The 14,549-nt window shown below is 30.9% G+C and overlaps 1 protein-coding gene and 2 long non-coding RNA genes across 4 annotated transcripts in view; 2 read left to right on the forward strand and 1 right to left on the reverse strand.

Annotated features, from left to right (window-relative positions):
* Positions 1-14,549, forward strand: part of LOC110998605 (protein tramtrack, beta isoform) — a 297,133-nt gene that overhangs the window by 271,514 nt on the left and 11,070 nt on the right. The window contains exon 5 of one of the 2 annotated variants that reach the window (XM_045629269.1): positions 14,242-14,526. The exons of the other annotated variant lie outside the window; for it this stretch is intronic. Within the exon in view, the coding sequence (XP_045485225.1) occupies positions 14,242-14,526 (285 nt within the window). The remainder of the gene's footprint in view (positions 1-14,241; positions 14,527-14,549) is intronic. 2 annotated transcript variants of the gene reach the window in all.
* Positions 3,405-6,269, reverse strand: LOC110998645. Its single transcript, XR_002600366.2, has 3 exons — positions 5,993-6,269; positions 4,144-4,366; positions 3,405-3,633 (listed from the first exon to the last, which is right to left on the reverse strand). It is a non-coding gene; the product is annotated as an uncharacterized LOC110998645 (long non-coding RNA).
* On the forward strand, positions 6,726-7,643 carry LOC123689405. Its single transcript, XR_006750384.1, has 2 exons — positions 6,726-6,812; positions 7,432-7,643. It is a non-coding gene; the product is annotated as an uncharacterized LOC123689405 (long non-coding RNA).

Below are 14,549 nucleotides of genomic sequence, written 5' to 3' on the forward strand. Positions count from 1 at the left end.
AGAAGAAAAAGGATGAGCGAAGATGTTATGCTACACATGATTTCTTGTACAACCTCGGCTGAGATGTGGACAAAACTAAAAACTCGTTTCTTGAAAAAATCCTATACGGTGTAAGGAAATCGAGAGGAGCGCACAACTAAGAGTCAAATGTCGTGTATCAGAAGGCTGATGGTCTATATATATGATAAAGACAATCAACCACGAATCTGATCAATGCAACTGTCACTATTCTAAACTAAAACTTAAACATATGTACTGCTAGGGCAGGGCGCTAGTCATAAACCATTTAAATATACAAAACGATTACTTATTAAAAAATGCAGCCTAAAATTATAGCTTTAAAGTATTTCAAAAAGACGCGGTTACCGTTCGTTCGTAGGCGAGTTCGTTCACTAAGCGCCTTGGGCGAATCATGCCGGTATAATAAAGAGCCGAGCACGTCCAAGCTGACTTTAGATTTATAGCTTGCCTTACAATTGTCACAACACGAATATAACTTTATGCCGTAATTGAGTCTATGTTCAAATTAAATACGACAGCGAGTAAAGATATACGATGGTCAGTAATTAATACAAATGATTAAAAAAGTGATCGGCTTGATTCTCTCTCTACAGCCAGGTTTCCACCGCGAAAGGGTAATGAGTGGGAAATGGTTAGGCGGGACGGACGCCTTTTAAATGAAATAGGTTTACATTTCCACCAACAAAGAGATTTGTCTGTTGATTTCCACTGCAAAAGGAAAATGAGAGAGAGGAATCAGCGGAGCGAGCTGAACGAAAAATGAGAAATGGAAAATGAACAATCAGTTTACACAGAGAGCGAGTTCAGTTGGAGTTTTGAACGTGCGGTAGTGTTTTGTTGCGAATTTGCGATGTTGTCGAGTGACACGGGATCAAGTGAAGACAGTGATTATGTATACAGAAAGAAAAAGTACATATTATCTTAAGCATAGAAAAAACGTGCAAGACGCGAGATTTTGGTTATTCCAGCACATTCGAGAAAGAACATTGAAAGGGGAAAAATTTAATAACTATTACAGGGTTAGTACTTAGTAGAGAACAATTTCGGGTGATGGAAACCGCGAGCGAGTCCGTTTCAAACTAGTCGGCGAGACCTTGCCACAGCGGACTCGTTTCAATCACTTTTTACTCGTTCGATCCGTCCCGCTCAGCACTTTCTGTGTGGAAACGCTACTATGTAATTTGTCACTGCGAGTTGAACGGACTCCGTAATTACTCCGCTCCGCTCCCTAGAACTGAGCGAGTTCCTTTCAACTCTTTCTGCTCGCTCAGTCCTTTCCGCCCGACTATTTGTTGGTGGGAATACAAGTATGCAGTTTACGCTTGCGAGTTAGACCGAGTCCTTAATGGGTCCGTTCCGCTCGCGGTGGAAACCCGGCTTTAAGCCGGGTTTCCACCGCGAAAGGGTAATGAGCGGGAAATGGTTAGGCGGAACGGACGCCTTTTAAATGAAATAGCTTTGCATTTCCACCAACAAAGAGATTTGTCTGTTGATTTCCACTGCAAAAGGGAAATGAGAGAGAGGAATCAGCGGAGCGAGCTGAACGAAAAATGAGAAATGGAAAATGAACAATCAGTTTACACAGAGAGCGAGTTCAGTTGGAGTTTTGAACGTGCGGTAGTGTTTTGTTGCGAATTTGCGATGTTGTCGAGTGACACGGGATCAAGTGAAGACAGTGATTATGTATACATAAAGAAAAAGTACTTATTATCTTAAGCATAGAAAAAAAAGTGCAAGACAGAGATTTTGGTTATGCCAGCACATTCGAGAAAGAACATTGAAAGGGGAATATAGGCTATTCTACGATTTAGACGATGAAAAATTTAATAACTATTACAGGGTTAGTACTTAGTAGAGAACAATTTCGGGTGATGGAAACCGCGAGCGAGTCCGTTTCAAACTAGTCGGCGAGACCTTGCCACAGCGGACTCGTTTCAATCACTTTTTACTCGTTCGATCGGCCCCGCTCAGCACTTTCTGTGTGGAAACGCTACTATGTAATTTGTCACTGCGAGTTGAACGGACTCCGTAATTACTCCGCTCCGCTCCCTAGAACTGAGCGAGTTCCTTTCAACTCTTTCTGCTCGCTCAGTCCTTTCCGCCCGACTATTTGTTGGTGGGAATACAAGTATGCAGTTTACGCTTGCGAGTTAGACCGAGTCCTTTATGGGTCCGTTCCGCTCGCGGTGGAAACCCGGCTTTAGTATTCTACATATTTTACTATTGAGAAGAGTTTTTTGGGTCTCGTTTCAACACCGTCCACCTATTGCAAACTTTCTAACTGTGAATCGTCCCTGGGAAATACGACTTCCAATTGTTTAATGAAAGAGTATAATCAAAGGCCGGCCCACTTAAATGGGTGTCAATGGACTGCGATGAGTGATCTTTTTGGGCGTCCCGTAGACTCAAAATCTCCCTATTGTATATAAAAACTAAACGTTCAACTCAAAATGGCTTTATTCATAGAGACAAGTACACTTACGAACGTCAACAGAAGATGTTAAGTAAATTGATTATAAATTTACTTTACGTAAATCTAGATGCCAAATTTAGAATTTGTTTTTGGCAAAGTGCAATTTTAATATTGATGATAGTGTTTACTTAATTGAGGATGTACGCGATTAAAATAGAGATACGAGAAAAGACCGGAGGCGACCAAAATATGCCTGTGCTTTGTTATGCAAGGGTGGAGGGGCTGTATTTCCCGCGGCGCGGCGCCGGAGCTGTCCAAAAAACCTATACTTAATACTGTTCGGTAAGGTTAGGGTAGTATATCAATATTATATTTAAATTACTGTTACGTCTAAAAAACTCAGATTTTCAATTATTTTAATATGAAAATCGCGCTCAAAAATCGATTTTTGATTTTGATGCTTGGTAAACGGCCGGCTTATGTGGATGATTTTAAGGACGTTGGGTCCAGTTAATGTTAGATTAGGTGTAATAAATGTGTCTGGTACTTGAAATTAGGGGTGATAACTATAACTCGCAATATTTTTAGAAATACATACATATTTGTTATCTTAAACGTCTAAAAATGATGCCAACTAGCGGGGTTTACTCCCAAATTTAGGGGGAATCTAAATGGAAAATGGGGGTTTTGAAAATGTACATTTATTTAGGGAGATTTTACATTATACAAGAAATGTATTTAATTTTTCTTTAACAAAAATTGTTAAGGATTTTTTTAAGCCTAGAACCCAAATAAACTCCAAGCATTATATAGTATTGTCAAGATCGAAATGTTATACATGTTGAATGAATTTTTCATAAAAAATTACATATTAATATAATTAATTTCAAAATTACCTCTTTGTTATTATGATTATGCATCAAAAATAAAGTGAGTGAACAATAAAAACTTTAGAACTATAATATAGTTATTTCATATTATGAAGTGTTGGCTTCAATGTTAACAGGGTAAAACACAAATCTAAATATGGTTATGCACATCAAGTTCACAAACAACATTATCACAAATAATAATTTTACCTTTACAGCCTCGATACTTTTTATTACAGTACCACCTCGCTTTACTTGTCATTTTAGAATAAGAATTACCTTTGTAAAGGGCTATATGGTTCCCAGCTCTAGTAGGTATAAATTGAAGACCTGCAACAAATGAGGCATACATAACTACAAATATAAATGTGAGTATTTGTAGTCACTGTGTGGACATTTAATATTACAGCGGGTCATCAGATTTCTTTAATATTTAAATAAATTGTACATTATCATTGTGCCTCAACAGGTTTATAGGAAAAAAATTTAAGATAAAAATAAGTTAAATATTATATTTATAATTAATAAATGGTTGCAATACCATACATATGGTTTCAATACCATATATATGGTTTCAATAACCTTGCTGAAGCCTAAATAGCAATGATTACTATATAAAGGATCATCATTATAAAATAAAAATATATAACAATCAGGAGCACAAATATAATTCACAAAATGGATAAAACAATGACATAACTGATTTAATACAAAACAATAAGACAATAAATCCATAAACTTCTTTCACCTACAATTTAAATAGGATTAAAAAAATAATTTCACTAAATTCTGTACTTAAACTAAACTATTAACATAACTTATGTTATTTAGCTTTATAACCTCACAATACGACCATTATAGTTGAATATTTTTTTGGGGCCATGAGTATGATCTCCAGTTAAGGATGATATTCGCCCATTAGACTCAAGACACAACTTCACTTTGCACTTAGGATGATGAGTAGAGCATATCCAACGACGTTCAGTGTTCATAGCATAGGTATAGCCATTTACCAAAAGTAGATCTCTACCCCTTTGTGACTTCACAATATCATATGTCAGGTCTGAAAGATAATTAGAATTAGGTGTAAAAGTAAAATACAAAAATTCATACTGCTACCCTTAATATTAAAGAACTAATCTTAGGCAAATAAAACTTGAACTTCATAGAAAAATTTATAGATCTTTTTAAATATTTATAACTAGATATTTTTAGATCAGTTTTCAATTGAACTGAATTTTAATATTTTTTGAAAGTAGATATGATTATAAAGTGTAAAATTTAATTATTTGTAGTTTTTATTAATTTATAGTTTGGTTTTCAGAAAGAAAATTTGCAACCTTTACTGTCTTAAGCAGGTTTCAAGTGAGTTTAAGAAATTCCCGTATTTGTATGTTTATTATATGTATGTTGATATTAATTATTACTTACACAATCTATAACACAATACTATTAATTGTAATCATAAAGTATATGACACATCTAATACAACTTAAAAAAAGTGTTATTGAAAAATTATAGGGATTATTACCTAAATTAATTAAATTCTTACCTTCGTACCTTTTTAAATAGCTGTTTCCTGCAATTCTACCCACATTTCATTTGTGATAGTGTAAAGTTATAAAATTGCATGTAGCCTTAAAATAGAATAACCAGCAAAAATTTTAAATAGGAACCCATTCTCAAGATTGTTTCTTGAAAATAACAAACTGATGGAAGCTCTCCAAAGGAAACAATTTTCCTTATTTGGCAACATTAACATAACATACAATGTAACCAATAATTGAAGTATTAGTCCTAGACATTATAGGATGCAGGTGTTACTCAATGGTGAATATATATTGTTTTTGAATCAGTCTGGTAGTTTAAGATAATTATCTATGACAAACAAAATTTATAACATTTAAAATATTATTAATTAATTAACCAGACATATTTTCAGTATAAATGAAAAATCTAATCTTTTATGTTAATTTTTAATTGAAAGCTTAACTGAATTTTTTAGCATTCTTATAAATTTAGAGTGTACTCATATACTTAATAAAATAACTTTAAAGATCAAATTAAATCATACTTACTACACTACACTTCAATAGAATTATTCTTATAAATAATAAAGTACATACTTACGATCCAGGCTTTGATTCACAGAAAAATAAAAGCTTAATTAGTTTTCAAACTTTATGTATACAGTATACATATTTATAACTAGAACACAATAACTTTTACATCATTGACATTTTATAGTTAACATAAATTTATATAAATTATGGCAGAAACAAACATTTTGCTTCCCAACCAATTGAGATTGATTGAATTGATACATTTGTATTCCTACTTCAGTACTAGGTACATTTAAATGTCTTAAGTGGTCTAGGCCTAGAGTAATGTTTAAGCTAGATTCAATTTGTATGTATTCAGAGTCAAGTCTTAAAGTAAACTATAACTACTAGACACAAAACAATGATTGGTGGATGATAGTTTAAGAAAATAGTAACATTTACTGAGATTACAAAATTTAAAAAAAAGTTCAATACCACTGTACGGTATATAATTCTTTTGATCTTTATTAGGAATTAAATACGAAATGCAAATGTTAAAAATCAAAATGCATATAATCGGTGTTTATTAGTAGTGAAGTCATAGAAAAGTAAAAGCCAATATACAAAACAAAGTCAGGCAAACTTACCTAAATCCCGCCTGGTGTTAAATAATTCATTTTAATGTCATTAACACAATACTTATTTAATAGCACTACATTACAGCTTACACACTCCACAAACTTATTAAAAAGTTATCTACTGACTTGGCGAGGTTATGTTATCTAAAACTTTGAGCACAGCACAAATGTATACCCTAAAAATATGTTTTAATTCAAAGTATCATTGACCACGCTACTTTTATCATGCAATGTAATATTCAATTTTAGTTTTTAAAATTATTAATAATGAAAGGTTATATTAATACACAAACAAACCATTTTTATTTTTTTTACTGAATTCTGACAATATACAACTTTGCCCCCTTCAATTGCATAGAAAATAGGGATGGCGATCTGAGATCGATTAATCGAAGAATCGATTTTTCGAGCAGAAAATATCGATTTTTTAAATCGATATGAAGTACTGTGTCGATTCACTGAATCGATATATCACCCTTGAAAATCGACATTCGATTTTTTCTGTTTTGGTATAAACCATACAATTATTTGCATTTAGTTGAATGTGCCTGAATTATAAGAGTGCTGCCGGTTAAAGAGTTAACTACTCATAAACTCGCGAGATGGCTGTATGTTTAGTATCCTTTACTCGCCTCTCTTTAATAAAAAAGTTACGTTTGTAGTCTTTGACTTTATGTATTTATAATCTGTGACGATTGATATTGCATTATTCATTTGTTGTTGTCGTTTAATGAATACTGTTATTAGCGTAATATAAGTATTTTCATGATTGATTTTCATCAGATTTTCATGTAGTGTTTGTTGCGAAATAATAACTAATTGAGAGTAGGTAAGTAAATAAGTAAAGCGCTTCTTATTTTTTACTTTGACGCTATTATTTTCAGTTTGTTCTGTTAGTTGTGATTATCATTTAAATTTACTTTTACACAGGAATAATCAGCATTGAAATAACTAATAAGTAATATGTGGAATTCTTATTGATGGAAGTGTTCATACTTCATTCACGATTACTTTATGTCCAATTATCTATTTAACGTCAAACCATCAAATTATTCATCTTGTTTACAGAAAAAATAGTAAAGCTCCCATTATCATTTTAAAAATAAACTATCGCTTTTACTCTAATTTTATTATAATCAAGTAATCGCCAGGCTAGGGATGGCGATTCTTTCCGAAAAATATCAATTTTTAAAGCAATTCGTATCTTAATTAATCGATTCACATTTGGTGCTATTTTTATACAAAGGTTACTTTTTTATAAAATGTTAAACTATTCTTTCATATATTTTATAAGAATATTTTATTCTTTTAAATTCATTAAGAAATTATGCTAACTTATCCTAATAGGATTTTGAATATTACTCGAAACTAGTGACTAATTACTTAAAATATCATTGTTTATCAAGTTTAATACATAAAATAAATGAGGAATAAATATATTTTTTCAGCATGTCGGGTAGAAGTGATTTATGGAATCATTTTATTAAAAAAGACTTCGGAGGCACATGCAAATATTGTCACCAGGACGTAAAAACTAAGGGAAACTGAGCATTGGGAACTATAGTTCCCAGTTATAATTCCCAATGCTTAATATTTAAACTTTTAACTCTTACCTTATTTTTTACTTTTTTGCAATCAATAAAAACATTCAGTATATAAATACTTATTTTTTTTATAGTTGATCTTATAGTTTGATACGGTAATAAAAATAATTGTTATTTTTGAATTCCCTGATTTTATTGATAAGATATCGTTAATTGCAATATTAATCTTGTTTTTAGTAAAATTGATACAAATTTACATTGTAAACGCAAACTTGAAAAAAAGATCGATTTTTTAAGAATCGATTTTGTAGGCCTCGATTTTTTCGTGAATCGATTCATTAGACTACGATTCGAATCGATTTAAAAATCGATCTTTTTCGTAAAGAATCGCCATCCCTAATAGAAAACTTTGTGATCTGTGGTAATAAAGGTCTGTTATGGTCTATGTTACCAGGTCGTAAAATTTAAAAAGACATGTAGTTTTTAACATAAAACCCGTAGACGGACTATGGTTATATGGTATAGACCAGGCATCAGCGTACAGCGTGTGAGATAGCGAATATTATAATCCAACTATTTACAAAGGACACGAAGTGTGGCAACTACCTGACGTTGGTAACATGATTCGCAATTGAGTCGGTTTGCACTGAAAAATATGTTTGGAACCACCAAGGGCTCAGTGGTAAACAAATAAAACCCGATATGCAAATAGAGACAGAAAAACTGATACTCTGTTTCGCTCGCACTTAAGTATTTTACGTTAATGTCTTCTCTCTTTAGTTATTATTGTTCTTTAAGAAGCTTATCTAGTTCTATACTCTATCTACGATAAAACCGATTCGACGTGCAATTTTTATTTTTGATGAAAGGTTTAGTAGTAATTTAGGTGTACTTTTTTATTAAAAACTATTCACGTCTTCATGAAACTTACATTTATGTTGACTGATTTATAACGCACAGCATATATCAGGGATTCCTAAGCTATTTTGGACCAAACTCTATGATATGATACTCAAATCCTTATAGCCAAATTACTTCGGGTTTTTTTATCTTGTCGCCAAGTGTCTGTGTAAAAAAAGACTTAGGAAGGATCCTCAACCCTACTAAGCACTGGCTGGCCAGCCCGAAGTAGTACATTCTTAAGGGCATTAATAATTTTTGATATGATGACATCGTACTTATTTGTAGCTAATGATACAAGGTTATATCAAGAATTTGCATATAATAATAAAAAGGAATCAGGCTTTATGTTGTTGACCCCAAAATAAGATTTGAATTGAGCCCGGCAGCTACCATACCAGGCCTGGCCATTACTTTTAAAATGTTTATACCATCTGCGTACGATAGTAGTTTACAGCCGTACATCGTTATAAAATTATCCCATATGTATGATAATTACAGTACGTTTTGCTAGGTGGCGAGCTAAATATTTATATGACTTTTATTAGCGATGTGTCGTATACACATTTTATTAAGGACCACGTCTGCCACCATGGGCTGCATTGTCAATTTATGGGGTATAAATTGTAAAAATGTATCAATACGAAATTCGAGCAAATCATAATTTACTTCAATGCTCAATAGGGAATAGTGATCACACAGACTCACAACTGTAACTTACAGTCGATTGAGTCTGTAAGCGGTATCTCGTCTGTACAAACCTTAAAATTAAAAATAACCTAAAATAATTTGTTGAAGTTTCAACATACACCAAATCAAAAGAAATATTGTTTATAAATGTAAATCATTGTAATATTTCAATACTTTTATGCGTAACATGTTTTATTACATATTGTTGTAAATAGAGTAACGCGATTTAGTGTTAAAAGTTGGTTGATTTTATTCATAGTGCTATTTACTTAAAGTTAACTAACTTAGTTATGGTTTATTGTTTAAAAAATAAATATCGTGAATGTACATCAAATTCCAAAATGTATGTTAAGTTTGGTTATAGTAATTAAGTAATTATTCCGTTGTGTTTAAAGCATTGGATTCCGAAGATTGTAAGTATTGGCGGGAAGTCTGTGTCATCTGGGTAAGTCTTTAACTTCTTTTGATGATAAATACCCATTATTATGTGCACACTTGTGATAGAAAACAACAGGCATAATTATTTGTTTATATACAACGCACTAACCCTTTATGACTTAACTTCATCATAATTGATTGAGCACAATGTTTCACAAACAAACTCCTTTGTATAAAGTGTAATACTTACTTAAATACGTGGATGTTCTTTCTAAAAGGTTAAGAGTTTGTATTCAAATGTTAATTAAGTGATTGAAAAACAAACTAATAATATTGTGTTTGTCATCAGAAATATTATTAAACACAATACTTGGTGGAGATTTATCTATAATTTAATTAATATTTTGTATTTATTTATATAATCAACAAATTTAGTAACATGATTACTATGGAGAACCTAAGTTTAACAAAAATAATTTTGGCAGTAATGTTGACATAGCTTATGAATTTTAAACTATGTATATACTTACTATTTTTTTTAAATTTTAAGTTTATATTATGTTACCCATTTGAATAACTGTTGTTTTGATTATATTTATTTGAAAAAAATATTATATAACTTTTTTGAATTTAATGTATGAATACAATACCCGTACAGATTTTTGTTGTTGCTGAATTTATAAATCACAATATCACCACCACCATAAACTGTATTTATGTACTTGTAGGTTTGGAGCTTTTATTTAAGCATCTAAATTGAAAGCAAAAATATTGACACATTAAACTCAATATGCCTATATAATAAGTTTAATAAAACGTAAAAGAAAATAACAGTTATAAGAAAAGCACACACTCCCCCTTATTTCTAAATCTGATACATAGGTTACATTTTAAATATTTTAAAGTTGGAGAAAAAGAATTTTATTAATTAATTATGTATGTATATTAGGTTTGATCTTGACTAAATCGGTTTAAGGTAGTAAAGTATAAAAATAATTATATGAAATCATGTAAGAAAACATAAACATAATTATATGTAATCAAGTAGCTAACATTCAAAGTGATTTGTTAGCGCAAGGTTACTTGTGTCGTCAAGGGTGTCCCAAAGTTACTTTTTACAAATATAGAACTGCACAACTTCTTGTCCATTTATCAGGTAATGTAATTGTCTATATCTGAGTAAACCTGCATGATGTGTAAAAAAACTTTCTTCAGTAAATTTTAATAGGGAACTTTATTAGTTATTGCTTTTACTTGTTTACTGGTATCAAATATATACTAACACCAAAAAATATTATGCATACAAGCCCAACAATATTTTTAATTAAACTGTTCTAGATCTAAAATATAATAAATTTTAGATAAATATGTTTAATGTCCCGCTTTATGTACATTTGATATGCATTGCTGTAGTTTATCTTTTTGTTACAATTTCAGGAGTGCAATATATTACATCTGTTAGAGGAAAGCAGCTATTATACTTTGAGAATTTCTCCTATTCCATGAATTACAGGTCAAAATCTACAGTGTCATGGTTGTGCTCCTCGAGAAACTCTAAAAAATGCCCGGGAAGTTTGATTCTGACACATAGAGGGGATGTCATATCATATAATTCTACTCACACTCATAAAGCACCAATTGTATATCAGAATAAACAGGGTAAATTTGTTAAAATGCGTATACCTTAGCTTTGCTGATATTCTTTATTAGTAATAAAGTTCTTTATTCATTATACAACTGAATTATAAGCCAAGCAATCTACTATAACTACTTTGGCTTTATATTTAATTGTAATGTTTAATATTTATTTTGTAAATAAATAAAATTACAATATTATAAATATATGAATTATATACACTACATATATAGTATGCATATTTAATTTTATATTATCCAAAGTGAATTATTGAAAAATATCTTTTTTAAATTTTCTAAACAGATAATTATTACAAGTGTAAAACCTTACAGCTTATCTTATACCATCGAAAAAAGGGAAGGTGAAAATCATTTACAACAACTATGCATATAATTTAGGCTACTCTTCAAAACATATCGCAAAGTGGTACTGCTCGTCAAGAATCTCACAAGAATGTAAAGCCAATATCAAAACCGATAGAAGAAATCAAGTTTTGCAAACTGTTGGAAGTCATACGCACGAAAGCAACATTTTACGAAACACAATCCCACAAATGTTTCCGTTCCACCTCTTAGATACTCGCCTGATGTAATCTAAAACAAATTGTTTAGAAATCTATTTTAGAAGTTTGGTACTTTATCGTTTAGTTCTATGATTGTGACAAGTAAGCAGAGAAAATAATTTAAATTTAGAAGCTAAGTATGTAATAACAATTTACTAGATAATATGCCTTAATCACAAACTTTAATATTAATAGCAATAGTTATTTCACTTTATTTTCCAAGTGACACGTTGGTAAGAACTGTTTTTACTACGTTTATGAAAAGGGTCTTAGTATGAAACGTAGACGTGGTAACATCACTTTAACCCTTAACACTAAAGACCATTTGAGATTTTGTTACAATTGTACCGTCTATCGACGGAACTTTAATATACCTAGACTAGCTTAGTTTTATTATTGAACTATTTATTTTTAGCAATAAATTATTGTACATAATGTACCAAGAATTTTCAATTATATTAACTGTAAGATCTCCATGATGTAAATATTAAAATCGATTATCACCCTCTCATATAAATTCTAAATATAAATATTTAATATTTCAGGTCCCGTACTTATCAAGTCTGCGAAAAAGAAATATGCACTTCTTTATAAATCGTATACTTTCATCCGTTGCACAAAATCCAAGAAAGGTGTCGTTTGGAAATGTTCCTCAAATAAAACTGATAATTGTAAATGTGTGCTCACGACTGACGCAAATTTAGCTATTGTACAAACGAAGGGGAAACATAATCATAAGAAAACAGAAGTGGGTCCAAAGCCTAAACATGTGTATTTTGGTTTTAATGATGTTAATGAGTAAAGCGACATAGTTTAGAGAAAACGCTAAGAGCTAGTGGGTGGTTTCTGCTGATACAATATTTTTTAAATATTGTATAGATAGATATAAGTATTATTAATAGGTTGATTAGATATATTGATATAACTGTTTCTCAATAACGGGTTTAGTATAGTTAGTATTAAGTATGTTATACGTTTGATACAAATAAATATTTACATAAACATGCATACAATTTAGTTCTAATTTTCTTAGCAACGTATTTTTGATTTTATTGGATAAGTCCTTAAAGTCTTATTAGTCGTAAGTAATTTTTGCAGTAAGAGTGGTGACTGCCATCGACGGAGCTACCCTTCTCATGCTTAACGGTTACTCCTTTACTAACCCATCTCCCGTACCCGGAGGCGAACGTTGGTACTGCTCAGGCAGGATACCTTGGAAGTGCTCTGTGTGTTTGCATGTCAACGACGACTATGAATTTGTGTGTATATCACGTGAACATTGTCATGATCCACCTATTTATGAAATCACCTCGACTGGATTGTACGCCATGGCGGCACCTTAAACCCCTTTAAAATTTTTATGTTTTGTAAATGTAAATAGAGTTTTAGTACATGATAGAGTCTAAATATAGTATAGATATACAGAAATCCTGTTTTTTCTAGTGGAAGTAATACTTTTATTAAAAAAAATGGCATTACTGGCGTTTAGGACGTAAGAAATTCACAACGATAAATTATAATACGGTTATAATGTCATTATAATAAATTTATTGGATTCCATCAGGTTAATGAGATTCTCACATATTTTGAGTTAAAAAAGAAAAAAATATATTAAGAGGTTTTTTAAATTAATAAGCTAAATTTGCTATATACAAAATGTAAAATGTACAAATATTTTGAAGATTTTTACAAGTGATGTTTAGGTAGTTGATTATTATATTAGATTTAACAAACATAATGTATAAATAAGTCTTATGTATTAAATGAGATTCAAATGTGAATTGTTTAATTTTCTGGGACATAATAATTTACCTAAATTAAAAATGTGTAATATGTTTAAACAGAAGAAGCTTTTTGTTAAATATATGAAAATAAACCTTTAGATAATGATTAGCTTTAATTTTCGAATACTAAACACTAACTTTTTTTTTCAGTTATTGTTGTAACGATGTCCAGTGGTAATAAGGTACTCATAATAAATGGGCATACATTCAGGAGAGAAGTCAGTGTGAATGGTGCTACAAGCAGGTGGTGCTGTAACGAGCCTAACGATAAAAAATGCGACGTATACGCACATATAAACGAAAAATTTGAATTAGTGTGCTTAATAAATGCGCATAATCACGAGCCAACTTTGTGTCGTATGTTTCATGATAGAATAATATAAGATAAACTCACGTCAATTGCACAATATGAGTTATTTTCTAATAATATTCTGGAAATCAGTAAATTTTTTTTACAATGGATAGCAATTTTAAGGAATATATTTTAAATAAGTTTTGCCCAAAATGTTTAGAATAACATTTCGTCGAGTTCGACATATTTTAAAGTAGTTTTAAGTTTTATTTTGCGAAAATATTATGTTATAGTGATTAGGTTTTAAAAATTGAAAAGAACGTATTAAGTTTTTAACTATTGTTCAAGCAACTTGTGGTATTTTAAGTACATTTTTAAAATAAAGTTTAATTTTTACATGATGTTTTATTTAAAACCATTTCTTCAATTCCTTGCACCAATCATTGTTGATAACATTTAGTTATGTTTGCAGAAGAAAGGTGTTATGATACAGCTCCAGAATATTTAGAGTATGATCATGGTGTCATTCTGTTCATGAAATCGCAAAGCGGGAGGACAATTATGCAATATGATGGTTACCACTATCGCAAGGCTGCAGAAAGTCGCCATGGCGAAAGATGGATTTGTGCATCAACAAAAAAATGTGCGGCATATGTCACTCTTAATGACAATAATGAAATCTTAACCAACTACGTTTGTCATGATCATCCTCCAACCAGGCACGAACTAAAAAACGAAACAGATGATTCAGAAAATAGTAAGTTTTATATTTTTTATAAA

This window comes from Pieris rapae, chromosome 8 (assembly GCF_905147795.1).
Source record: "Pieris rapae chromosome 8, ilPieRapa1.1, whole genome shotgun sequence".
NCBI classification, from domain to species: domain Eukaryota; kingdom Metazoa; phylum Arthropoda; class Insecta; order Lepidoptera; family Pieridae; genus Pieris; species Pieris rapae.